This window comes from Trematomus bernacchii, unplaced genomic scaffold (assembly GCF_902827165.1).
Source record: "Trematomus bernacchii unplaced genomic scaffold, fTreBer1.1, whole genome shotgun sequence".
Taxonomy (NCBI): Eukaryota; Metazoa; Chordata; class Actinopteri; order Perciformes; family Nototheniidae; genus Trematomus; species Trematomus bernacchii.
In genome coordinates this window covers 571,199-597,817 of record NW_022987998.1, presented here as the reverse complement: position 1 = coordinate 597,817, position 26,619 = coordinate 571,199, and the positions used below count along the sequence as shown (strand labels likewise).

The 26,619-nt window shown below is 40.9% G+C and overlaps 1 protein-coding gene across 1 annotated transcript in view; it reads left to right on the top strand.

The window, feature by feature from the left end:
• The window catches only part of LOC117472064 (probable C-mannosyltransferase DPY19L3), a 74,222-nt gene extending 47,980 nt beyond the window's left edge, over positions 1-26,242 (top strand). The window contains 3 exon segments of the mRNA XM_034117221.1: positions 9,144-9,276; positions 19,714-19,872; positions 21,721-26,242. Coding sequence (XP_033973112.1) covers positions 9,144-9,276; positions 19,714-19,872; positions 21,721-21,942 — 514 coding nt within the window. The 3' untranslated portion in view covers positions 21,943-26,242.
• Positions 26,243-26,619: the final 377 nt, after the last annotated feature.

The following is a 26,619-nucleotide window of genomic DNA, read 5'->3' as shown; positions in this document are numbered from 1 at the left end:
AGATATTGGTATAGGGACTGAGAAAGTCGAAAAAGACCGATGCAGCCATATATTGGAGGGTACTCATAAGATTTGTGTAGCGTTCATTGGCACTAAAAGTTTGACACTATATGAGGCAGAAATATATCGTTAAACAAATCAATTCCTCCTCTCTTTCCTCTCTTGTTTCCCCATCTAACAGCATTCATCATACATATTTCACCACATACAGAGGTCATTTGATAATAGCAGCCTCTTGAGGTTCTCTGTAGTCTGAGATAATCTTTTTTGTTTTGAAGGATTCCTTATTTTTCTTCTACCCCCCTCGCTCCTCTTGTGGCTTCAGATATACAGTCTGTGGTCGAGAATGATGAAGGCTGCGGTGGAAATAATTAATGAGAGCTTTGACAGCAGTTTTGCTGTGAAATTCAGGAGGCTCATCTAGCTGCTCGGCATGGAGGCCCGTTCAGAGAGGGATCAAAGGAAAAAGTCAGCAGATTTGACTGAAACACTGACTCAGTTTATCGCACAAGCTCATGCTGAAACACAAAAATAGGTCATTTGTCAGGGCCTTCTAAAACACCATTAGCGCCGTTCCAAAAATGACTCGGATAACATTTTCTGACAGCAAAAAAAGTACCAACATTGACACAACACTGCAAAAAGGTTATCAGGCAAGTCCAAAAGACAAATGAATACATCAATGAATATTGCTGATAGAACAATTGAAATGGTGTGTTAACAGAAAGATAAATCACCTTCAGCCATCACGCGGCAGATACACACATTGTTCACTTTCCAAACATTGCGATCAAAGGCAATTTTGCTGCATTCATGTGGTTCCAGAATAATCAGAGAATTTGTTCCCCACATCAACGCAGGGATGGGGAACAACGAAGGAAGAATGAATAATTATCAAAATAAATGTTAATTATGATACTTAATATAGTTATTAATTATATTCATTCATATGGCTTGATTACACCTTAGTGTGGCATGGTGATGTCATATGTCTCAGCTTCCAAATACTGTGACCATTGTCTTTTGTAGATGTTTGTCCTCAAGCAGAATTAAATGTCTTCTTGGTTAAGGCACAGGAAGTGGCTTGGGATTTTCACAATAAAAGAGGAACATGTAAAATAAGAATCTACAGCTCAATTGCCATAATATGGAGTGTCAACATCAGTTTAAAAATCTTTTGGTTATTCAATCAGTTGCTTTTTTTTTTCTTCCACGTGTCCATGCATACTGTACATGGAAAAAAAAAGCAACTGCAATAAAGAAACTGAGCACCAGCCTCTTCAGGTGACACGTCCTTACTAGCTGAAGTTATATTGTTAATAACACAACAGTAGCACTGCAGGTAATGTTCATCATGTTTACAGCCAAACACTGCTGTGGCAACACTATATAAACTCTCGTAACAGTAGCTGAAGCATTTGAGAAGGTGTTTTGAGAGGACAGTCATTATTAAAAGCCATAAACAATGCTTATTCTAAGTGTTAGTTCCAGTAACTAATGCTGTCATTGTCCTGGCTTGGGGTGTCTTCATTGTTCATCCTGTCAGGATAAAGGTTAAGCTCTTAGGTCTCTAGATAAATCTGGTGCAAATAGAGCTCATCCCTCTCTTTCCAGATCTGTTTCATTGTGCCTATTTGTCTTTCTAATTCAAACTAATGACCTAATCCACTCTTGGAAACACGTGCCACGATTCATCTGTATATCAATCCTTCTGTAAAAAAAACACGTCATCTCTGTGCGAAAGTGTACTACCCTCACTGTTTAAAAAAAAGATCCTCTGCTAGTGCTTTGACTGATCAATCTGTCGCTCCCTTAATTGTCTTCCTGTCACACTGCTGCTTGTCGTGATTTAAATTGTCACGATTTTCCCCTTTTTCCGTGTCACACAGAACGATTTTAAAAGCAATGTATTTCTATTGGTAGTGTGTTTTGTGCCTGCAACACGTCTTTTTGTCCGGTCCGGTCTTGGAAGACCGGAAGCTGTGTGGTTCATAAAAACATGTTCTTACTCAATATCAAGCCACGATTATTGTTTTTATTTTAAATCGTATAATGTCTGACCTTCTGTTGCCATCTGTGAGGAAAATAAATGGGCCTCAGAGCCTCAGAATACTGAAATCTGTATTTTTTAAATCTTTTTTTCCTACTAATTTGTTATTCTTTTCTAAATAACACACTGTTATTTACTCAACAATAACACACAATTATCCTTGTTTTTATTTATTTGTTTAATTCTATAATCTCTGGCTTTTTTGGCGTCCGTCAGGAACTGAATTTCAAAATAAAATAACCGGAAAAAGACGTAGGCCTATAAGGGACATTTCGAGCATCATTGCGATACAACCCTAACCCTAACTGATCACCCAAGATCCTCAGCTATGGTTTAAGCTCGGTGATTGGATGTTTTAGCCGCAATGCACGTTGGGATATGGTCTTAATGCGATATGAAATCCGAAAAACATTTCGGAGTTTAGGATGGCCAAAGACACTACACTACCCATAATCCTCAGCTATCGTTTGGGACTACAGTCCCTTTGCTTGACAAACCCCGTGATTCATCTTCAAGCTCTGGGATTGGATGTTGGAGTGGCAGTGCGCCAAGGTTACGCCGAGCGTCAAACAGCACTTTGAAATGGAACGAAACCACAGCAGACTATCCAAAACGGGACAGCCCCCCCCCCAGAACTACACATGCTGGCTATTGTGTTTCGCAAAATGTTCTATGGGACCTCTCTACTGGGAACGTTTGAGTTTTTCCCACAATTAGAAGTTGCCAGTATATATGTATATAATATACATACATACACACCTGTACATTTATATATATATATATATATATTTAAATATATATATACATATATATTCACTTCTGCATGGTCTTTATTTTTCGACCCATAGTTTGCTGCTGGGCAATGAACACAAATACTGGCATTACTCCGACAACAGTCTTTATAGTTGTTATCAAAAATCTAATCTCGAACAGTAACGAGTACAGCAGGTACATTTGAGATGTTTCCCATATAGAGGTGACATTATATAAACACAGAAATGTTAGGAAAATAAGAAAATCCTACTTGAAACGTGCATCAAATCGCTTCTGGCCCACTAAGTATGTTAATGAACTTGGTTTGATCTTAAATTGGATTGCCAGTCTATTTTCAATTAGCATAGGGTAATTCCCCAATATACCCATTTAAGGGCAGCAGCTCTAAGTGCCGTGTGCAAAGCACAAACTAACAAGCCACTGACATTTGACAGGTAATGTTGAACTCAGACAAAAGAGAAAAGAAAGGAAAGGGAAAGCCACTTAAGTGCAGCGAAAGGAAATAAAGCATGCTTCTACAGAGGGCCATGATTATTGTGAACACATTTCAGATGTATTTGAATTTTGCCACTTGCTGTTTCTACATTGCAAAAATAAGATTTTATATTCCTGTAGAACATTTCCTTCAAAGCAATTATATTTATTCAATATTCTCACCTAAAAAAATACTCAACACAATGATTGAACACATCCTGATAACATCATAATTAAACTTCACCCTATAGTCATCGTAGGAGCCAAATGTAAGGGTTCTGTGGGAGGCAATATTTTTTGTTGACAGCAATCATACATTTACATTGTAACCACAACTCTCATCGCAATTCTCCACCACAATATGCATCACACTTCCACTTGCACTCGCCATCGCAGAATTCAAGGTGATTGGTATTTGGATGTGTTGTATCTTTGCAGTTTTTTTCATGTTTTAAATTGATAAAACGAACAGAAGTAGTGGAGCGGTTTTGTTGTGGACTGCCTACACCAGCAATAGTAATATTTACTAAAATGGGCTTAAACGCAACATAATGCAACTCTATCAAACCTTAAGTCAGTTTTTAAAGCTCACAGTTAAAAAACTAAACTTACTTTTCTTCTGCCGATTTATTCATAGATTTGTTTTTAAAAATGGAGCATTATGGGTGCTTCCCCTGGACAAATTAGGACAATGCCCTATCCCCCAATGTAAACACAAATTAAACTTAGCTCTTGTGTCCGACCCATGATTCGTATCCGCTCCAAATTATAATAGCTTCTTCCTTGGCCCATGCTACACCCTTGAAGCAGTTAAAGGAAAATCTAAATAAATTGTTTTAGCAGATGGACAGATAATATAAACCTGCTTAAATATACACTACTATAAAATATATATTTTATTGTACATGCATCTAATTTGTTGTACACATGATTCATGCATATATTTGGCATATACAGTCCATTGGTGCAAAAGCTCTCTTCTAGCTTATTCTCAAAGGCTGACAAAATCCAATATTGCATTATACAAGCATTATTTAAACTGAAGTGACCCGCCGACCCCTGCTATTTACTCAATTAATGTCATTATTCCATCTTAATAGTGTCAGTGGGGTGAATGCCTTTGCCTTCTGGCATTAACATATGAGAATATAAACATGGAATTAAATGTAAATCAACTTGGAGGCAGTGCTAGATCCTCTCTGGGATGCAGTGGGCGATTAGAATTGCACATTCACAGAGAGAAGATAGGCAAGATGGAAATGACCCACTTCTACTACAGGTCAGGAGGCCAAGAGATCCACCCACACACTGCCCAGAGCACGCATTTATACACACATGCATATGTGCAAATTCAGCTAATGCCTTCATAAATAAGACTTGTGGCTAGTCATTATTGTGCCATACACACACACATATACACACACCCAGAAAGCGTACGATATGAACATTAGCCTATGATTAGTATTTCTGTGTCAATGGACTGTAACCTGGCCATTTTTATTAATAATGATGTAGCCATGTCGTGCATGTGTGTGGGTTTGGCTACTTCTTATTGGGGTTTGAAGCGTCTTCTTCCTCATTAACATGTGTAAAAACATTCCAATATTTATTTTATAATGGTTTGCTGATGATATGATGGATTTATGGTGTCAGAAAAGCATTGTTGCAGTGAGGTCTGTGGGTAGAATATTGACATTTTTAGCAATTTAGGAATCATTGTTGAAAGGATATGAAAGCTGGGGTTGGCAGTATATTATTAGCGTTTTTTGCCAAAAATGCCTTGACCTCTCAGCGCATTGTAATCCAAGTTGTTTTACAAAAAGAATAAACTTCTGCAACTCTGCATGGCTTTAAACATCGTAGCATGTGACAGGAGACTTTTTCCAAGCTTGCCTCGAATCACAGTATGCCATCTCAATAAGGTTTACAGGCCCACACATTCGCAGGGAAGACAGGCATCAGGATCGGGATGATGTTTGAAATGAATGAGTCATACGGGTCACAGAGAGGGGAGAGCATGATGGCTGTATTCTCAGATTCTGTCCTTCTTATTGCCTTTTTCCTGTAAACAACATACAACAATGGTGCGAACGGAAATATGCAAAAATAAAATGCCAACATTTTTGTCATTTTGCAGTCCAGATTACTACAAGTTTCTAATCGATAAATACAGCATCTACGTATTTTTGCAATAACAAAAATCTTGAAGACATGAAAAAACATGTTTAGAGAAAAAGTGTTTTAGTTTCGTTTGTTGAAAAAGCCAACCAAACAAAATTGATCACAAATCTGAAGTGCACATCGTGTAGTTGCCGAATACAGAAAGTGTACCCTAAAGTCTTCTTTTTACCTACAAAATATTTATTATTTTTGTAGGCTCTGCCATTTGTTGTTGTGACTTGTGCCTGCCTCCGCACATACACAGATACACAAACAAACACCTACACACAGGACACAGCTGCATTCATTTTGACAGGCTCTTATTTTGCCAGGACTGTCGCACATTCACCCAAATGACGTTTTCCTGTTGAGCCTGTAGGGGCACACATAATGACAAGATGTTAAAGGTTGTTACCAGTAGAGAAACGTACACTTCCATGCATTCATGGCAAGGTAAAGACTCAACCAGAGGAGCATTATTCACTGAAAAGGTCCGGGCTATTTTTCTCTAGTGTCGATCTAAAGCCTCTTACACCCCAAACTGACACCAAAAAACACCAAAGAACACCAAAGAACACCAAAGAACACGTCCCGACGCTCACGTCTCCTGCGTCTTGGCCATGTTTCGCACTGGAACACACCGCAAAGACTTCAGCCGACGGCCAAGTTGCACGTACGAACTGCGCATGCATGAGTGGCAATAACTCTCCTTACCAGCAGGCGGCGGTAGTGTGTATTCGTCATTCAAAAGAGGCAACAACCGGAAGACAGACTGCGTGATAACCGAGAGAAGAAGAACAGACTGCGTGATATAAACAAACAACAGATAGCGTGTGCGTTCCATTTTCACTCTACAACGAGAAGCTCATGGGGCTTTCCCGAACCTGTGTCGAGAGCTGGAGTTAAATGAAATCTCAGATTTGCCTTCTTAATAGTTTGTTTGGGTCCCTCACTTCCGTTTCATGCACTCATTCGCTAAGCTGAACAGCCAATCAGAGTGATTTCTTTGGCCGACGGCCTCCCGATTCAACATGTCGAATTGGCGGCGGCAGCATACTTGCCAACCTTGAGACCTCAGAAATCGGGAGCATTTCAAAACCACCGCAGGTAGGGGGTAGAGGGGGGGTGCTAGTGGATCGACGGAGCTGTTAGATTAAACATTAACATGCTTATTGTAGTTGTAAGTGGAAAGGAGTGAGCAGAGGGTAGAGTTATCCATTCTTGTTCTGTTTTCTGTGACTATCTTCCTGCCCATGCTGAACACCCTCTCAGACTTTCAGTTGTGTGCGCTACTAAAGAGACGTGCTACCATGGAAACCAAACAATGGTGTAGCTGTATTAAAGTCCGAGTGGAAACAGTTGTGAGTAAATCTGATTTTGTCAGAAATCGGGAGAAATGCGGGAGAAATATGACCCCGGGAGGAAACCGGGAAAGGGCAATGAAATCGGGAGTCTCCCGCGAAAATCGGGAGGGTTGGCAAGTATGGGCGGAAGGTGTCGGCACGGCCGAAAAGACACGACGGTGCAGTACACACCAATCTGAGTAGGGCGACACGCAAGCCCCCAGGAAGTGCGCCGGACTCTGAGGAAAATATTCGTTGTGTCCAAACGGCGGTACTGCAACTTCCGTATCAGTCCGTGACGTCACTGGGCCCGGAAATACTTTTTCCCATTGACTAACATTGGGAAAGAGTGGTCTGTAAATCGTTGGATGATATTTTTTGAACCAAATAAACTACCCAGTATGAACATTTGTATAGACCTTATTAAAAAAAGTAGGTCCTCAAGTTGTAAAATGTGCTAATAACGTTATTCTGAGAGTTATTTTCCTCGGCATTATGAACGCGCATCTGAGAGTGGGAGCTCGGGGGGCATAAGGGGCAACTCAACTGTGCATGCTGTATGAGCGCACATACGGGCACTTCTGCTCTGACAGCCGACGGATAATCTGACGTTTCGCTCTCAAAAGTTGGGCCATTTTGTCCTCATGCGCCAATGAGCAGCTCTCATAGGAAAGAACGAGACCCCGCCTCCCACGCCGTATCCAGTTCTTATTATACATCCATGGCGACACAACGCTCATCGACGGCCCGACATCTATCGACGCCGAAAATCGGCTTGGTGTGTAGGGAGCTTAAGGTGCTGTTTACACGAGAACGCAAACGGTTGTATCCGCTACTTTTCTCTTTCGTATTCGTTCACACGAGGCCGTAACGGAAACGCGGAAACGGACCCCGCAAACGATAACGGGTCCCAAGGTGGATATAACTGCAAACGGAACGCTCTGGGGGGCCAAACGGCTCCGTGTGTACGCCCTATACGATCATTTCCTGATAACGATGAAGCCATAGCCCCACCTCTCGCCACCTCTGCTGCTCACTGCTGTAGCATGGTCAGTAGCTACTGTCAGTAGCTACTGCTACTGCTACTGACCATGCTACAGATGTTAGTGCAAAATCTACAGCTCCTCTACCACAACCATCAGCAACAAGTGGACATGGAGAATTACATGAACTACATGTTGCTAAATCCACCGCGGGGCATAAACAGAAGGGCAACCATGGCAACCATGCTCGGGGGTCTTCTTCGCTGCTTTTGGTGTATTTTGTAGCAAAAGTACAGCGTCACTTACAGGCCCGGCATATGTACTACAGCGTCTCCAGCGCTCCCTTGCGGTCTCGTGTGAACGGAAGACTTTTGATATCATATTCGGTTCGTTTGCGTTTCGTATGCATTTGCGTTTGCGTGTAAATGGGGTCTAAGACGCTTTCTGTTGGACCCAAGTTCTGTCACTTACCTTTCGAGAACTAACTCCACTGTTGAGCCAATAGCAATTCAGCTTTCTTACTATCATCACAATATCATTTGTTTTTTATCACGCAACAAATTATACAGTCTTTATTCAATCGAACAATATGTAATGACCCAACCTAATGTCGATATCATTCCCCTGCTAATTATTTATTTTGTATCATCCCAGGGGAGCTCCTCCTAATCCTTATCCCCTTCTTACCCTTTTTGAGTTTGCCTCACTGCATAAAAAGGTTAAGTTTGGTAATGCATGCAAATAAACAAGCACACACACACACACACACACACACACACACACACACACACACACACACACACACACACACACACACACACACACACACACACACACACACACACACACACACACACACACACACACACACCCCTCTCGTATAACTTGCTAAAATCCTAAAGCCTCACATGGTTTCTCCATGGTTTGTTCTTAACCAGCGTAAACTGACAGCTTTTGTAATCTCTTTGAGATTTAAAGTTTTTTTTTTTTGGCCGCTATCTAACCACTTTCTGTCCTTGAAGACACATTTGAGAAAAAAACCGTTTAAATACCATCAATATGTCCCAATTATTGGGGATAATGCAGAAAAGCAAAGGAATGTGGACTGAATAACGAAGCTAGAAAAAAATAAATGAAAGTCAAATTCAATCAAACTTTTTGATGACTGCATGTTCCTCTGAATACCCTCCAAACTTTTTAATCTCCTTCAAACTGCAAAACATCTTTCTGCTATATTTTCTTTTTTATCACTCATCTCTTGTTTTAAACATACTCTGGTGAGTCAAACAGTTGCCATGGTATGTTTTATCTATATATTTACAGCGGTGAATGATGTGTCCTTCTCTCTGTTTTCCCCAGCACAAAGACCCCTAAGCGGGCTGTATTTGCCGGCAGCATGCAGCTTCTGGCTGGCATCAAGCTGTGCACAGGCAGAGTTCTCACCAACCACCCCCATTATGAAGATAAAGACCTGCGGGAGAGGACCAAACAGGTACTGTAGGCTGCTCCATACTGTCAAACATACACAAACTAACAGGGGGTGCAAGATAGCACAAACACAATAAATGGAACATTTCAACATTGAAGTACATGGATGGTTATTACTCTGTCTGCCAAACAATGTCACTCAAAAATGCCAATGTAATCATGTATCTTTTGTACTTTAGTTGTGTTCACATGTAATGGCAGAGTTGTGTATCCAACAGTAAAAAGCCCCTTCCTCACTGGACAAAAATCCCACTAACCCAGGTAGAAATGGCTACAACAAGTATTCAATTCTGGGACAAACACTTAACACCTGATGGCCCGTATAATCGTCCAATTGCCCAATCCTGAAAGGCCTACTTGTGTCTATTTTTAGCTTGTTTTCCCATAACAAACCCACCTATACTAGGGTATAACTGAAGTAGTGTGTAAATGTTTCCATCTTCTGATCCATTGCAGATGAGTAAAGAGAAAGTAAAGGTAGGTAAGAGGCTTGTACACTTTGATTATTGCATTGTCCGACTGAGTACTTTATTGAACCACTTTGCTGGTGCTGAAACTGGGCTCCTTGAGTAGGTAAGAGATATTTTGCAGGATTTTTTATTCTGACTGTAGAGACAAGGCCAACACGGAGAAAAACTAGTTACTACTTGACTATCTAATAAGATAATAATTTTACATTTCATGGCACCCTGACCAAAGAAAGCAGGTGCATGTTTATTTCCTCACCTTTAACCGAGGCAGAACATCTGTGATCGAAATGAAGTTAAAGTGTACCTATCATGCTATATTTAAATGATATATTGTAGGACCATACCTATATAAGGTATATTTATACGTTTCTGTTTTCAAAATACCAAACAGATCATGCATTTTAGCCATGCCTCATTTCGCTCTATTTGCTGTTCTCCAGCCCTGTTTTTGCAGGGGGCTGATTCTGTGAGCTGCAGCTGACCACGCCCCCCTGCAGGAGAGGGGAGCGTGCTCTGATCAAGTCAGAAGAGGGGGAGAAAATAGATCTCCGTCCTCCGTGTTTTATTATATTATTATATAGAGTCGTTATTCATTTGTTTTAAAGCTCAATAAATAACAAAGAAGACCTTTGACCGGCACTTTTCTAATTTTGTCCGGAAGATTTAAACTTTTAACGGATATCTTGACCGGCGAAAGAAAACCTAACTGAAACTCTGCCGCACGGTCCCCTCGTTCCTTGGAAGAGGCGGAGAGGTGGGTGTTTGTCATCTGCTGGTGGACTAACCAGAGAGAATTACAGTGCTTGCCTCAACGGGGAGGGATTGCATTGAATTAAAGCAGCAGGAGCAAACGCTTGCCTCGGGGAGGGAGAAAAAAAGCCACAGCGGAGAATAAACAGAAGGGTAACCATGGCAACCATGCGTGCGAAGTCTTCTTCGCTGCTTTTGTGGCAGACTACAGCGCCACTTACAGGCCTGGCATATGTACTACAGCGTCTCCAGCGCTTTCGAGCGGCAATGGCCGACCGTGGCCCAACCCCACATTCCCCTGATAGGTGGAGAGTTGGCCCAATAGCCGTAGCGCCACCGTCCTGACGTCAGGACAGTGTTCAAATCTGGATCAGTTTTTATCAGATCCGTTGCAGCCCCTTTTTTTTTAGAGATTTGGGTATGGAGGAAAATAGAGAGGGTTGTGTTTTCTGACACTTGGTGAGTTCCCTGGAACACCGGGGACACATATTCATGTATAAAAGACGTACAAAAGTGCATCTTGCATGATAGGTCCCCTTTAACTCTGGGGACATTTCCTTTAAAGGTCCCATGTCATGGTCATTTCTAAGTAAAAATAAAACAGTTTAAAAGGGGAGTGATTAGTAAAATATGCATAAATAAAAGAAAGAATGCTAACTAGGTAACATAAGATAAGAATAAACAAGTTTAAATGATTTGTTATTGGTTGTGATCATATTCTAAAGATGTTTGGATTATTGAAAAGTATACAGCTCCCTTTCATCTGAGTGTTGAGAGCTGTATCCATCAATTCATGTTGTGCTCAAAGTGCACCAGATTGATGCATTTCACTTCAACATTTAAAAACAAATCTTCCCGGGGTTGCATGCCCCCGGACCCCCCTAGAGCAGTGGTTCCCAACCTGGGGGGCGCGCCAAATATCATATTTAGACTTTCTTTTTTTTTTTTTTTCTTTTTTTTTTACATATAATTGTAACGCAATACATGATTGTCACTAAAAGTCTTGTCTCTACATTACAATAAAATATAAAAAATAATTGATAAATTAATTTGAATGCAAAGTTAGTAGCTATTATATGCATAAAAAGACAGAAACGTATAATTCTTTCTTTAATAGAAATGTTTCTTCTGCCCGTAAAGTGTCCAAACCAGGCTTTTCTGGATAAGCGCATTTTTAAAACATAGTCATTGTCCATGCCGGTTTCAGTTGGATTATTTGTCACAGTTGCTCCGATCAGATCGGTCTCCTCCATTTTGTAGATTATTTACGACTTTTGAATCCACATAAACACATCGGCAAACTCCGGCTTACTTTGAGCATGTGTTTTAAACAGTTTAATCCCTTTGTGAATTGTTTCCACTTGCGCCGTCCTTGAATTTCTTCATACAGTGGGAATCCAAATTAATTAATCCTGAGTCCAATAGCCATCAAAGTCACTCCAATAGTGCTCCTTAATTACGCTTTCATCCTCCTTTAACAAAATACTTCACATTCATCCAGTTTGTGACAGTAGTTGTAGCATAAACTTTAATTACCCCCCCCCCCCCCCCTTGTGTGGGGGGGGGGGCGCAACTTCCAACAGGAGTCATTTGGGGGGGCTCTTGGGAAAAAAGGTTGGGAACCCCTGCGCTAGAGGATGTGAGGTCCACCCCCAAATAAAGCGGGTCAAATTAATTAGATTGCATACATTTCATTTTAGTAAACACTGCAACGGGTCCCACAGACCCAAACAGCACACAAAGGTTAAAGGTAAGCATATAATAATGTTAAAATGTGCTAAATATATACACTGCAAAAAACAAAAAAAGAGGAATAAAAGTAGCCCCCGACTTGTTTTATTTTTTGAAAGTGGCTCTCATCCTAAAAAAGGTTGGTGACCCCTGCGCTACAGGGTGTACTTTGAGGGTTTGTGACTCTGCAGACCGTTTACATGCATAAAAACCTTCATAACACGACATGGGACCTTTAAGGCAACCTGAAAATAAAAATAAATGTTTTCCAAGTTCTAATCACGTGTCCCTTTGCCAGTCTTACTTAAGTTTGGATTTCAGCCTGCAAGAATAATAATATGTATTTATGATTGAAGTACTTATTTGAAGGAAGCTTCAGCTGTTGCAGCCTTTAGATCTTTGTGTTTAAAGACAGGCAAAGTGAGTTTCAAGTTAAAAATGACATGATATTAATTGAAACAGGAACGTGACAGTCGACTTTTGAACCCAAATCTGGATCGTTATGTATTACATTGTTGGCAATGGTAGAATAGTATGAAAGTGCTGTAGGGATTTTGGTTTTTGGCTCATTTTGCCACCGGAGTGGTGTTTTTGTGTTTTGGCTGCAATCTTGTGTCCTCAAGCATTCAATGGACAACTGATGTGTGACAGCTCTGACTGCCAAAGTTGCCATGATATCCACTTATTTTCTCCAGACACTCTTCTTTCTGCTTCTGTCTATATTCATGGTGTCAGAGAAACTTGGAACAAACACACATTTTCATTCAAGTTGAAACATTTTCAGCTCAAGCAGATGTACTGCGTCTCCCCCTAAATGTGAGATGCCCAGAGCGAATTTTCCACTTTGTCTCGGTTCTTGTATTTCTATTGACTTTGTTGCAACTATTCTGCCTCTAAATATCACTTTGTGCTGCAAAATGCAATTGAACAGCAACACTTGCCACTTTCCTTTCTTTCTTATGTTTTTAAAGTTGTGCTTTGGTGCCAGCTAAGGTCTGTGTATGTCATGAAACATTTGTTATTTATACTAACAAGAACATTAGTATTCTTCAGTTCAGTAAAACAAGCTGATTTATTTATTCATCTGAGCATTCATAATTCAAATCTTGAAACAAAATTCTGAAACTGTGAACTGAAGTCAGACTTACTGTATATTGAATCATATTAGTTGCACGTACAGGGAAACCAAATGAAAGCCCCTCTGCCATTGTATATATAGGAACGAATCTATATGACGAAGTGATGTCATACATTGGTTTGTGGACTATGGTTTAGGTTTGGACTTTTTTGCCATCACTATCTAGAATTGGTGAACTAATGTGGGTTACAGGGAGGAGAGTGAGCCCTGACAGGGCAGGTACCTTTGGCATAGCAAACACTAAGTAACTAGCTAAAGCTAGCACCTGCTTGGTTAGCAATGTGCATCTGTCATTTGAATAGGCCAAGAAGTGGGACTTTTCCAACACATCTCTAAGCGGTTGACCAATAACAACAGAGCCAGCTAACCAATCAGAGCAGACTGGGCTCTGGTTTCAGACAGAGGGTGAAAAGAGGCAGTATGAGAAAAATAAAGAGTTTTTTAACATTTAAGCATGAAAACAAGTCACAGTAAAAGCACACAATATGCAAATGGGACTGAACATTAGCATAATATATTCAGAATGATAACGTGTGCCGATATTGCTTACTCAGTTGAAAAGTCAAGAATATTAAATTACTTTTCTTTCACTTTGTTTTTGGCTTGTAAGTAATTTCCTCATAGACTTCTAGACAATTGGAATCCTTTTTGCAACCAGGGAAGTTTCCCCCTACTGGCCATCAGAAGGAATGCAGGTTCGAGGCACTTGTACAGTTTCCCCCTTTGTAGTTAAACATTATTTGTTGCCATTTTATTGTAGAAACATGCAAAATGTAAGATATTATTTTAGTCCTGAAGTCAAAGTCTGAATCGTCTCCCTTTTACAGAACTTGCTGTTGCTCTAATGGCAGTCTCTCTCCTTCACAGAGGAATCTTTATGGTGCCACTGCAGCTGAAGCCAGGCTGCAGCTCATCCATCTCACTCAGCTCCGTTAGTGTCTTGCGTGAGAGACATAGGACGTGTCTGTAGATGGGGGCCAGTGACCTGCAGTGATTGTGTGAATGCATATCGGATCATAAGAAGCTCTGAGTACAATGTGCATCCATTAAGTCTGACTGAGTACTAACGTAGGGAAAATGGAGAGAGAGAATGCTGCGCACCAGTAGAGGAGAGCTGAATGGTGAGACCCACTTGAGTGCATTTTAGTAATGTTGGTGGGAAATGCTGTAAGAGAGCATTGTTGAATTTTTTCTATGAATGTGGGTGCAAATGGTTTTTACCGTCATTAATGGAGGAAAACGCATTTCAAACCAAGCTGAGTAAATACAATTTATCCATTTGGTTCTGTTTATTTCACATGTTATACATATTTTCGTAAGAGGCTCTATTATGCTTTTCTGGGTTTTCCCTTTCCTGTAGTATGAGTTTTTGTGCATGTCAATGGACTGCAAGGCTAACATCCCAAAGTTTCCTTTCAGAGGGAGTTTCTCTCCCACACACTCCCCCCATGCCTGAAATGCCTCCATTGGACTCCTTTGTTTACTTCCGTAACAAAGTGACATCACTATGTAACACTCTATTGGATAGTGATCCTACACATTGGACGTAATAGGCTAAGGCAGGGGTGCCCAACCTTTTTTGAACCAAGAGCTACTTCTAAAGTTGCCAGTCTGCCGAGATCTACCAGTCCAAATAGAGGGGGGGGTTAGTGAATTGTCAAAGGGTGGGGGGGATACTAGCGCACTGTCAACTGGGAAATGGCGGACCTCTGTCGGTGCAACTTCAATGATGCCATTTAAAAACATAAAAAATGAAGGGCGGTGACGGCCGTCAGCGAATCGAGCCGGCCCTTGACGACCGGCCATTCTGTGATTCTCCAGATTCTACAGATGGCCGGTCTGCGGAGGGTGGAAAATACATACCGGAAGTAAACAAAGACGTGCAACGGGAAGGTGTTCCCACGGGAAACAAAACTTAAAATATTAAATGAAACAATCTCACAACTTATTATGAATTAAACATTCACAAACTTATAATTATGTATTCACATGTTTAACTCTGTTACATATGCACGCAACGAACAGAAGAGCGTAGGGCAGAATTAGGAGGGAATTCCGTCTCGTAGCGTTTGTGTACCGTTTTGAAATGCCGCTCTAAATGACTCTTCTTCGGTAAAGCCACGCTCGCATTGCAGATGAGAGACAGATGGACTTTAAATTGGAATAAACAAAAAAATAATCATCCTCCCACTCGGAGTGAAAATGATATATTTTGGGCTTTTTTGCTTCCATAATTGCGGTCTTGTGTGTGTGCGGACTGTCACTCCTGTTGACACGGACAACGTCAGCTAACTAGTGCCCACTGCCCACCAGCCACGCCCCGACACATGGGGTCACGCCAATCACAAAGCTTTGATGCGTTCAAGTGCATTATTCTGGCACAGGAAGATTATGTTATAGGACATTAACGATAAAACAGAATATTGTTGTTCTATTTTTAGACACATCTCGCGATCGACTGGGAATCTCCCCGCGATCGACCAGTCGTTGGGCACCCCTGGGTTAAGGGGTAGGACATTTTAGAAACATCCCTAAGCGGTTGACCAATCACAACAGAGCTGGCCAGCTAACCAATCAGAGCAGACTGGGCTCTGGTTTCAGACAGAAACCAGGCAGTATGAGAAAAATAAATAACTTTTTGAACATTAAAGCATGCAAACATGTCACTGTAGAGGCACAAAATGCAAATATTTTTGCTCAATTTCACCTTTACTTTCAGGTCATTACATGTCGAGCCTATACACTTCTTCAGTAACTGTGTTTTACTTTAAATCAAAACGACTGATCACAAAAAACAGGCTAGAACACGCTGTAAACACAACCACAAAGGATTGATGAAAAACATTGTAGCAAATTAGTTCTACTGTTGGTCGTTTGTTGTGTGTGTGTGTGTGTGTGTGTGTGTGTGTGTGTGTGTGTGTGTGTGTGTGTGTGTGGTGTGTGTGTGTGTGTGTGTGTGTGTGTGTGTGTGTGTGTGTGTGTGTGTGTGTGTGTGTGTGTGTGTGTGTGTGTGTGTGTGTGTGTGTGTGTGTGTGTGTGTGTGTGTGTGTGTGTGTGTGTGTGTGTGTGTGTGTGTGTGCACAATGAGCAGGAGGTAATGTCTGGGTCATCTCTTGGGTGGCTAAGCCTATGTTTTGCCTCCCAGCGGGAAGCCTAGCCGTTGGCAAGGCCTGAGCTGAGTCTGGAGCTCATTAACTATCCACAACACTGGCCAAGACCTTCTGGGGTGTGTGTGTGTGTGTGTGTGTGTGTGTGTGTGTGTGTGTGTGTGTGTGTGTGTGTGTGTGTGTGTGTGTGTGTGTGTGTGTGTGTGTGTGTGTGTGTGTGTGTGTGTGTGTGTGTGTGTGTGTGTGTGTGCGTGTGCGTGTGTGTGTGTGGAAAACTTTGTTAATTGCATTTTCAAACATCTGTAATGACCTTTATGATATTGCAGTATTTTTCTGGTCTTAATTTGTGTCACTACAAATAATTCATTAGTGAGCAAAGAACAGTTATTCTCGTTGCCTTTGTATTATTCTACTTTTGGAATGAATGCACATACTCAGCAGGCATTCATTCTAAATTAGGGAGCAACTGTTTATTTTTTTTAAAGTGTACTATAACACACTTTCCACAGTAATATGGCTCCTAAAGCCGCTGACAAATGAAATGTGGGAGGGAGTTTTCTCCAGAAATGTCTTAAATGTCCTTGAAAAAAACAACTTACAAAGCATTAGTCCGTGTCCCAAAACAGTAACACTTTCCTATCTTGCCTGTGGCTCTTAGTTTCAAGATGATTTGTGTTAAAACAGGTCACAGACATATCATTATAAGTTTCATTATCAAAAAAGGCTATTATTTCCTTAACCTGTTAAGCCCGAGAGACCCCGGTACCGGGGCACTGCCGCAACATCTTGCAGGAAACAGTGTCTGAGGGCATGTTCATTTAATAAACTATGAATGTTTTATATCCATGTAACGGGAAGAAACTCATCTAACTGATCATTTTTTTTTTTTTTTCAAAAGAAAACCCACAATGCTAACACTGAGCCTCTGAATTAGCAACGAGCGAAAAATGCTAACACCTTACTGCACCGAAAATCACTCACAAAACCTTATTATTTATCTTTTCTCCACATCCATGACATCGTTTCACATCGTGAGGTGACACAGAATCGAAGGGTACCCTCATTATCACTGAATTATACGAAATTGCGACGTTATAAGCAAAAACAGACATCAAAACATTTGGCGCTAGGTAGCTAAAAATGCTAACAAGCTTACCTTGGCTCTGTAGTCTCTCCAAAGTGGTCTTCAATGGCATTAAAACGATAAAAACGCTGCTGAAGTTAATCCATAGGTTAATCCAATGTGTCTGTGTTCCTTTGAAATGATTTCTGATAATCCATGAGCAATGAGACTGATAATCCATGCTTTTCCGTTTCTAGATGTCAGAGCTAGAGTGTAGCTTCACTCTAATGCAAAATTACATGCGCAAAGCCCCCACCTTTTTGTTTCACAATGAGTGTGTGTGGGGGACTCCCCCTTCGATTCTATGGCTCTAACGGTCAGAAAGAGGTGTCAACCATCAAAATCGACCAATGGGTTCCAGAGATATGGAAAAGAAAACATTTCCACCCAAATCACCTCAGAGGTGGAGTGTTTTTGGCTAAACCTCTCTAAAAAGGTCAAATGTCACTTATTTTGCATCAATCTTGATACAGGGTACTTATTATATGTTGTACTTTGGATTCCTAAAGCTTTTAGTCTACCTTACCATCATCCAAGGGTAGTTTTCACTATAAGTAAAAAATATTTTTTGGACGGACACTATAATTTACAGTTTTTTACTATTTAAAATCTGAATTTTCTTTAAAATAAAAAACATCTATATTGATTCTGACTTTTCTACATCCAACTCACAGGTTTATCATTACTTTGAGAAAAAAGATTATTAATTTAACCCTTTTAGAAGGGAAGATATGGTCATTTGTTCTGGGAATGTCATTTTAGAGCCTGAGACCTGAAAAACAGGCTCAGGGCTTAACAGGTTAAAGAGCTCATATAGAATGACGAAGAGTGTATTTGTTAGGTTGTTAAGTAAAATGAACGATTTGTCTGACCTTTGATCTTTACCTGTCTGTTATAACATGTCCAACCGATACACTTCCATTACTGTGCGTTACTCCAATATTGACCGTATTTTAAGAATTTGAAACAAAAAACCGTAATATCCAAAACTCTGAAATCTCATGAAAATGTAACAAAACCACGAAGGACTGATTACAAACATTGTAACAACTAAGGTACAGTATGTTAGTAATTTGTTTCCTCTCTGGAACAATATTTGATAAATGTATTGTTATTTCTTGGCTCCTTTTCATGACATGTGTTGACCATAAAAACAATACCATCAGGTCCGGGACCCCCAAGTAATTTGCCACCACGAACTGTTCTATGCCATCATGACGCATTTGGGGGAATCGGAACCTTTTTCATACCTGATGAGTTTGCATCCCTGTTATTATATTTCTACATGTTTTTGGGTATGGCTGCTAAAATATTAGTAAGTAGGCATTGCAATTTTGGACATGAAAGTATGTTCCGGAGACAGGAAGGCTAAGAAAAACATGGCAACGGGTGTTTAAAGTGCAAGTAACAGGGAGAGATTTCATCATTCATTTTTCAGCTAGACTTTGACACTTCAAAGTTCCAGCCCTCTTTAAAATTAAATCCTATTTACAAAATGCTACTGGGCTGAGTTTGTCCCTTATAAACAATTCATTTCTTATGTTGTTTATTTTGTGTTTTTTGTTGCTGTGTGAAAGTGGTGAAAAGTTTCATTTCATCAGCCACAAATATAACATGAACAGATTTCAGAAAGTTCACTCAGCTGTGTTTAACAATTTAGCTTTTTCCCCCCCTCGGATTCTGTTTTCAATTCCCCAATTATTATTTTTCGTAAACCTGTCAGAATTTAATCTAAACCGACTTTCATCAACACTATAATTCAGAATATAAATGTGTCTGGTAATTGAGTTCCATCAGAGAGGTTTATTCTCCTTTCAAAGATATTGGAGCCAAATTATAACGCAGGAGGATCTTCAGAATAGAAAAAGCAATCCTAAGCAAATCGTGTGTGTGTGTGTGTGTGTGTGTGTGTGTGTGTGTGTGTGTGTGTGTGTGTGTGTGTGTGTGTGTGTGTGTGTGTGTGTGTGTGTGTGTGTGTGTGTGTGTGTGTGTGTGTGTGTGTGTGTGTGTGTGTGTGTGTGTGTGTGTGTGTGTGTGTGTGTGTGTGTGTGTGTGTGTGTGTGTGTGTGTGTGTGTGTGTGTGTGTGTGTGTGTGTGTGTGTGTGTGTGTGTGTGTGTGCAGGTGTATCAGGTGTACGCTCGGCGCTCCCCGGAGGAAGTCTATGACATCATGAAGGCCATGGGGGCGGACTACGTGGTTCTGGAGAACAGCATCTGCTACGAGCGCAGGCACAGGAGAGGCTGCAGACTGAGGGACCTGCTGGACCTGGCCAACGGACACGTGGGTGGCATTTATACACCGTGACTCATTGTGACTGTGCCACAACTTCTGTGACCGGGTGAAAGCTTTCAGCCTCCATACAGATCAATAGTTTCCCTTGTTGTCTGCGCGTCTCTGTCTCTCACTCTCTTGCTGTTGCTATCTCTCCTTATTTTGATGTCATGTGCTGGCTCTTTGGATTAGCAGAGGCTTCAGTCTGGATGTCTGGCTAAGACACATTAAACACAACACCATTGTGTTTTTGTTTTAACGGCGTAAATATCACAAAGCAGACGCTACATCTGACATCTTGACAGCTTTATTGAAAAAATGCTGTTCTTTTTGTACTTATTTGTGTCTCTGTCTTTTATTTTTTCTCTTCCGATTTGGCCTTTATTTTCTTTCTTTCTTTTAAACCAGATCCTTCAAAGGTGGTGCAGTGACGACGTTTGTTGTAGACACTGACGGACACTGAACTTAGCATTTAAAGTTAGGGATTTTGTCATTGCGTTTTGGAAACATTGCGCACTTGGTTGCCATTGTCAGTCAACTGTTCATTTGGTCATGTCTTTTGTCATTAACTATGTTGGATGTACAATTGATGTCTTCTTTGGAGTCCAGAACAGATATTAGTAAACCAACAAAATATCTAAATTCAGGTTGTGAAAATGTTGTATTTTATTTTTGTATTTGTTATTTGTATTTATATATTATCAGTTTTGTAGTTATTTTTTAGGCCAGAGAGTGTCTTTATTGGAGATACAGAGGTGAAACGCAGCTTAACTTGCATTTTGGACGTCAGCCCTATTCTATAGGCCAGTTTTTTAAATGTATTTTTAATTTTAGAAACCTAGGTTGAAATTGAGGAAGGTAAACATTAAAGGAGAGGTGTCATGGCCATTTCCACTGATCATAATTCCATTGTTGAGGTATACTAAAATAGATTTATACTGTGCATTTTTCCAAACTCACATTGGTTTCTCTACAGCATCTCTGTAAACTACGTGTATTCACTGAATTTCACTATTTGCCTTTAACGGTTCATTGTAGCTCCAAAAGCTCCAGCCCCCACCCTCCCTGTGAGCACAGTGTGCTCTGATTGGTCGGGACGTTGTGAATCGGGCTGAGCTCCGTGGAGGTGTTGCTTCCTTGTTTAGGATACATAGCGAAACACAGCCAAACTCATCCTGAGCACACACAAAGTCACATCCGAAGTAAAAACAATAAGTGTGGCTTGATATTGAGTAAGAAAAAGGTTGATAAACGCTGTGAGAATGGGTCTGCAGAGAGAATTTTGCCGCGATCCCAACTGTCTGTTATCAACCTGCAGCCAGGGAGGAGAAATCAGCTGAGCTGCCTGCTCCCTGCACACAGATGTGTGTGTGAGGAAGTCCGTGGATCGGTCAATTTGGACCAATCAGCGGGGGCTTAACGTAACGGCTCCGCGGACGTAACGTAACGGCTCTTCGGGATTGGTCCATTTCGTTCCGGGTACCGCATGACATCATGCCGTACCCGGAACGAAATGGAAGACTCAAATGGCCAGTGACGTATCTCCAACGAGGCGTTTTGGGGAGGTATTTTCTGTGTTAGAGTTTTACTCGCTACAGGGTGTACTTTGAGGGTTTTGACTCTGCACACCGTTTACATGCATAAAAACCTTCATAACACACAAGGGGACGGGTAATAACCGGAAAAGCATGACATGGGAGCTTTAAGCATTCAAATGTTTTTCAGTTACACAGTTGTAAAGTAAAATAGAAGAAAGCATGTTTGAGGCCGTCATATTTACAGTTATCCGTGCATCATCAGCATAAAGTGACCTCTTGTTGCTGTTGGTGCTGACATGCTCCTTCTGTGTTCCATCAGATCATGGACGGAGACGGGGAGAACGACCAGGACCTCGTCCCCGCCACCCATCCTCGATTCTGCGAGGAAGTCAAGACGGACGCCGTCTCTTACACCGCTCTGTTCACCAGAACATTCCAGAACAAAACCTTCCATGTGTACCGGGTCAAGAAGAAACGCAAGAAAAGCACCAAGAGCTCACCAGAGCCCAGCGCCTCTCAGCAGCAGGATCAGGCTCTGTGAGAGGAAAGGCGGTCAAAGGCCGGAGGGGGAGAGACGGAGCAGAAGAAGAGATAAAAGCCCTGAGTCCTCACTGTTCTTCTGCCTCCCCTCTGCACTGTGCCCAGCTGTGATCATGCCCATTATTTTTTGAACACATAGCTCTGTGAACTGTGCTGTTAGAGCAGTGTGCCGGTTCAGGCTCGGGGCTGTATTGTTTTAGTTAGCAGAGTGTAGAAGCACCTAAAGGAGTCATGCTCTGGGCTGTTCTGCCTCCCACCGCCCACCCCCGTCCTCCCACTGCCCACCCATCTCTGATGGTGCAGAGGAATAGACACAGAAACAAGTATTAGGCCTGTGAGCAGGGCCAGAACACCACAAGTGTTCCATCATCAGTTCCATTTAAGTTTCAGTTCTGCACATCGTCATGAAATGAACAAATATTCAACTCATTGCTACTTTTACATTTTAAGCATCATGTTTTTCTCTCAAACAGGGTAGATTTGTGGTTCAGAAGCATCAAACAAATCTTGATTTTTATTATGAAATGTTGCTTTTAAAGCATTGAAATTAGAAGTAAGTCACAAATAACTTGATCATTTATACATCCACAGAACCATGAGCCCTTCTTTCCCATAGAAAGGATGGAGGAAAAGAAAAGAATAATCAAGCTTCAGTTTTCTTAAATGGCAATAATACTCTTTTCTGGAAAGTGCAAGTTGCCAAAGACTGATATCAGTAATACATTGCATACAGAGCAGACATTAGAAATCTAAATGTGTCTGTACACTTCCAGTGTTTTAATGTCCTACATTTTAACGCAGTTTTCAAACTGAAGCAGTGAGCTCTTTGTTAAACGTCAACATTAAAACTATAAATAAAAATATGGATGAGATATTTCTTACTTTGTCAAAACAGTTCCTATATAATGTGCAGTTTGCTAGCTTGTTTCATAGCTTTTAACTGAAATGTTTCGGTGTTCACGGAGATGGGTCTGTCTGTAAGCAGTCTCAGTAGCAACAAAAGGGACAAAGCAAATAAAAGTGTGTCCTTTTAAGAAATATTTTTGTTCTAGGCTAGTTGGTGAACTACTGTGGCTGGCAAGCTAACTGCTAACACTAGCCACGCGAGCTAGCGCTAGTCCGTCCCAGTAACTTGAAGTTGTTTTTTCCTTTCTTTGTACTTTGTGTTCTTTTTTTGCCTGTATTACACATGCACTTGAGTTTTATTGAAGAGGGAAAATAAAAGCTGGCAAAAATCTTGCTAGCTTGGTTGCTAATGGGCCAATTTGTACTTATCACAACGCCTGTCTTCTAAAAGGACTAGGGATGGAACAGATTCTTCTCCATGACAACTGAGCAAACTGCCCCCACAGTATTTCTGTTGAGACACATTTCTTGACAGTAACGGACTGGGTAATAGTAGGCTATCCTGTGTGCACTCAGCTGTGTATCAGTGAGGAAAGTCACATCGACCATTAGCTTCACTCAGCAGGGACTTTGTTGGCACGTTTTGGCTCTGAACTTTTGTCTACGCTGTTATCAATTACCCCCGAACGCAAACCGGAAATAACGATGTTAGCTTCAATTCCTGCCGGGTGGCAACCGTCAGCACCGCCGCTTAAAAGTGTTTTTGCTGTAAGACTGAGGTCAAAGCTGGTACCAAGTGATATTTTTGACATTGTTGTTGTTGTGCTTGCTGTCGGCTCTGTGATTCTCATCAGCGGCAGCCTCAACCTTTTTTCACTCCCTCTTCTCACACACACACACACACACACACACACACACACACACACACAAACACACATGAATAATGGAAGTGGTGAGGAAATTGCAGTAGGCTGACAACGGCGCTGATTCCCCGCCGCAATCCAAAATAGTTTGTGATGGAGAGAGAGAGGGGGGGGGCAACACTTGCATATCAAACTGAGGCTTTGTGGTTGGAAAAGAAAAGTGGGGAGGAGCAGGGGGGGAGAGGGGTGGGCAGGAAAAAGGCTCATGTTTAAACAGCAGCAGAGAGCGTATCAAAGCGCGGATACACAATGATCTGAAACACTTCCTATTTTCCTTTCTCTTCTTTTGAACCAAAGAGAAGGTGGAGGAGAGGAGGTGATTGAAAGGCTTGAGTTGTGTCGGTAATTATGGAGGTGGCCAGTCGGAGCTTCCTGCTACAACGAGGTGCGACACCCACGTTCCCCCCCCCCCCCCTCCACATCTGCCTATATTTGTACACTTGTTAATAAGACCCTCTGCCTTTGATAATGTACACCCTTGCACACTCCCACTCAGTTGTTGTGGGGCTTTTCAAAATGTTGTTGTTCGTTAACCGCGCCGCCTCAATGTAATGCATACCAATAGGATCAGTGTGGCACAGCACTACTTGCCCCCCCCCCCATGAGTCCCGCCTTCACATTGGAAGTTTAATTTAGAAGATGTCTGATTGCTTTATTTGAGAGCGGAGTGATTCCATTATGTTTGCCTAATAAGAGTGTACTAATGTAATTTTTGTTCTCGCAATTCTTAATTTCCATACATATTGGGATTAGTAGTTCATTCGGAGGCGCGCTGGCTGCATATGCTTTTCTTAATTAAAAGGGGAAGAGGAAATCCATGAACTTGTGTGCATATGCAGAATTCAGCTCAACAAGTCGAAACAAATATGGCTACTTGAAATCATAATTCTGCTTGGGAAAATGGCCAAACGTTTGTAGACACCCTTTTCTTGTGTTTATTGTGTTGAAACGATCTCAACAAAGGATATTTTTCCCCTAAATATTGCATGTTATTTTATTTATTTGTACTATTATTAGTGTTGCTATTTTTTCTGCTGCAGTGAATACAAATAAGCATTTTGGTCAGCCAGGATCTAGTTTAAAAAAAAGGTGTAACGTACCCAGGATTCCTAGCAAATGAGTCCTTACCTAAGTTTGCTTTTTCTATTGTTTTGGCGTTTCTTCCAAACCCAATGGCCGCCAACATCCGATATATTCCCTCCAACAGGAAAAGTGAATAAAGATCAAGAAGAATTCAACTTTGTACGATTCAAATTGCACTATAGCATTTAAAGTCAGCCTCGGCAACAAACTTTTGCTAAATCTGTCCAAATGTTAGTCAAAATGTGTCAAAATTAACATTTTGCAAATGCCCAAGCTAACAGATTTAGCTAAATATGTCTGTTGGCAAAATAAAATATAAATTGTTGGCCACACCCACTTAGAGCACAGGAAGTGTACACCAACTCATATGCATTCATTCAATGTATCTTTAATTATAGAACATCTTTAAAGTAAGTCAATAACAACTGCTTTGAGGTTTATGATATATATCTATCTTATCTATCTTTTTTTTAATGACAATTAGCAACAGATTAAAAAAAGAATCGGGGGGGTTTGGTCTCAGTAAACCTGGCTATGGCCCTTTTTTGAAGTTCAAGAACATGCTAGCCATTCAAATTCTTCCAAAAGTGTCAAAGTCTGTTTATGTGCACCCCGTTCCAAAAAGCCTGCCAGTAGAACACAGTCTGTGTAGTGTGTGTTTTGTTACAGGCTCTTATCTGTATGGTTGTCCATATTGTTTTGAATGTGTTTGGGGGCATGTTGGTGCTGACGCTTTTAGATCATTCATGATGAACTGCAGTTATGATGCATGTGCCAGTCTTAGACAAACCATTTCCCATAAGTAACACGAACAGATGCAACCCGCTGAGCCAATGTAAATACTTTGAAACTATTTATGAATGTGAAATGTCCACATTTAAGAGTCTAAATAGCACTATTGATAAACTGTGGGAACATTGGACCTGATTGACAGGCTTTTCATACAGGAGCTTCCTGGTACCTTTTTCATTGGCTGATGTGAAAGCCGCTCTTTGGTGCACACTGAGATAAACGCACAGACCTGATGCACCTTGAACGCTACATAAGAGCCACATGTGACCCTAAAGCATCACCGTCATATAAAGTACCATTTCTGTGTTTGGAAATCTGTCAATAGTGGAAACCAGCATCTTTTGTGTTTATTTGAAAAAATAAATATTGTTCTGTTATGTATGTCAGTGCCTTGGTCATGTTCTCCATTTTTCTTCTTAAAAGCCACTAAAAGTGTTTCCGCTGTGTTTTCTACTGCAGGAAATGTTTCATATCAGCAATCATACAAACTATTAATGTTAACTCTGCTATTAAAAGTGTTCTCATGTCGAGCATGTTGCAGCTATAGAGGGGAAGATACATGAGTTAGGTTGGAATGCTCTCCAACGCCAGTGTTTAGATATCAACAGCATTAATGTTCTATGGCAGTTTGATCAATACAAGTTTTTATTCAAACAAGTCCTTGTCTGTCATTACTTTTTTAAACCTTGCTTTTCAGCGGCAGTCACGACTCAGAACAGTCTCTGGTGCAAACAAATGAATTTATTGAGAAGAAAAAAAACAAAGCAAATACAAAACACTTACATAACTGTCCAAAGCTCATCACCGTCATGATGATTAAAAAAAGACATGTTTGTTATGTTTTAAATTCTTTTCTCAGTAGCTGCACATTTTAAATGTATGTGGCGCTTTTATTAACAAAAAGCAATAATTAAATGTATCTTTGTATTTACAAATTATGTAAAAACATTGACTTTGTTCACAACACGTCTGCAACCTGGAACACAACATTTAAAAGCTGCTTTATGGTACAAATGAATGGTGTCGCTACTCCC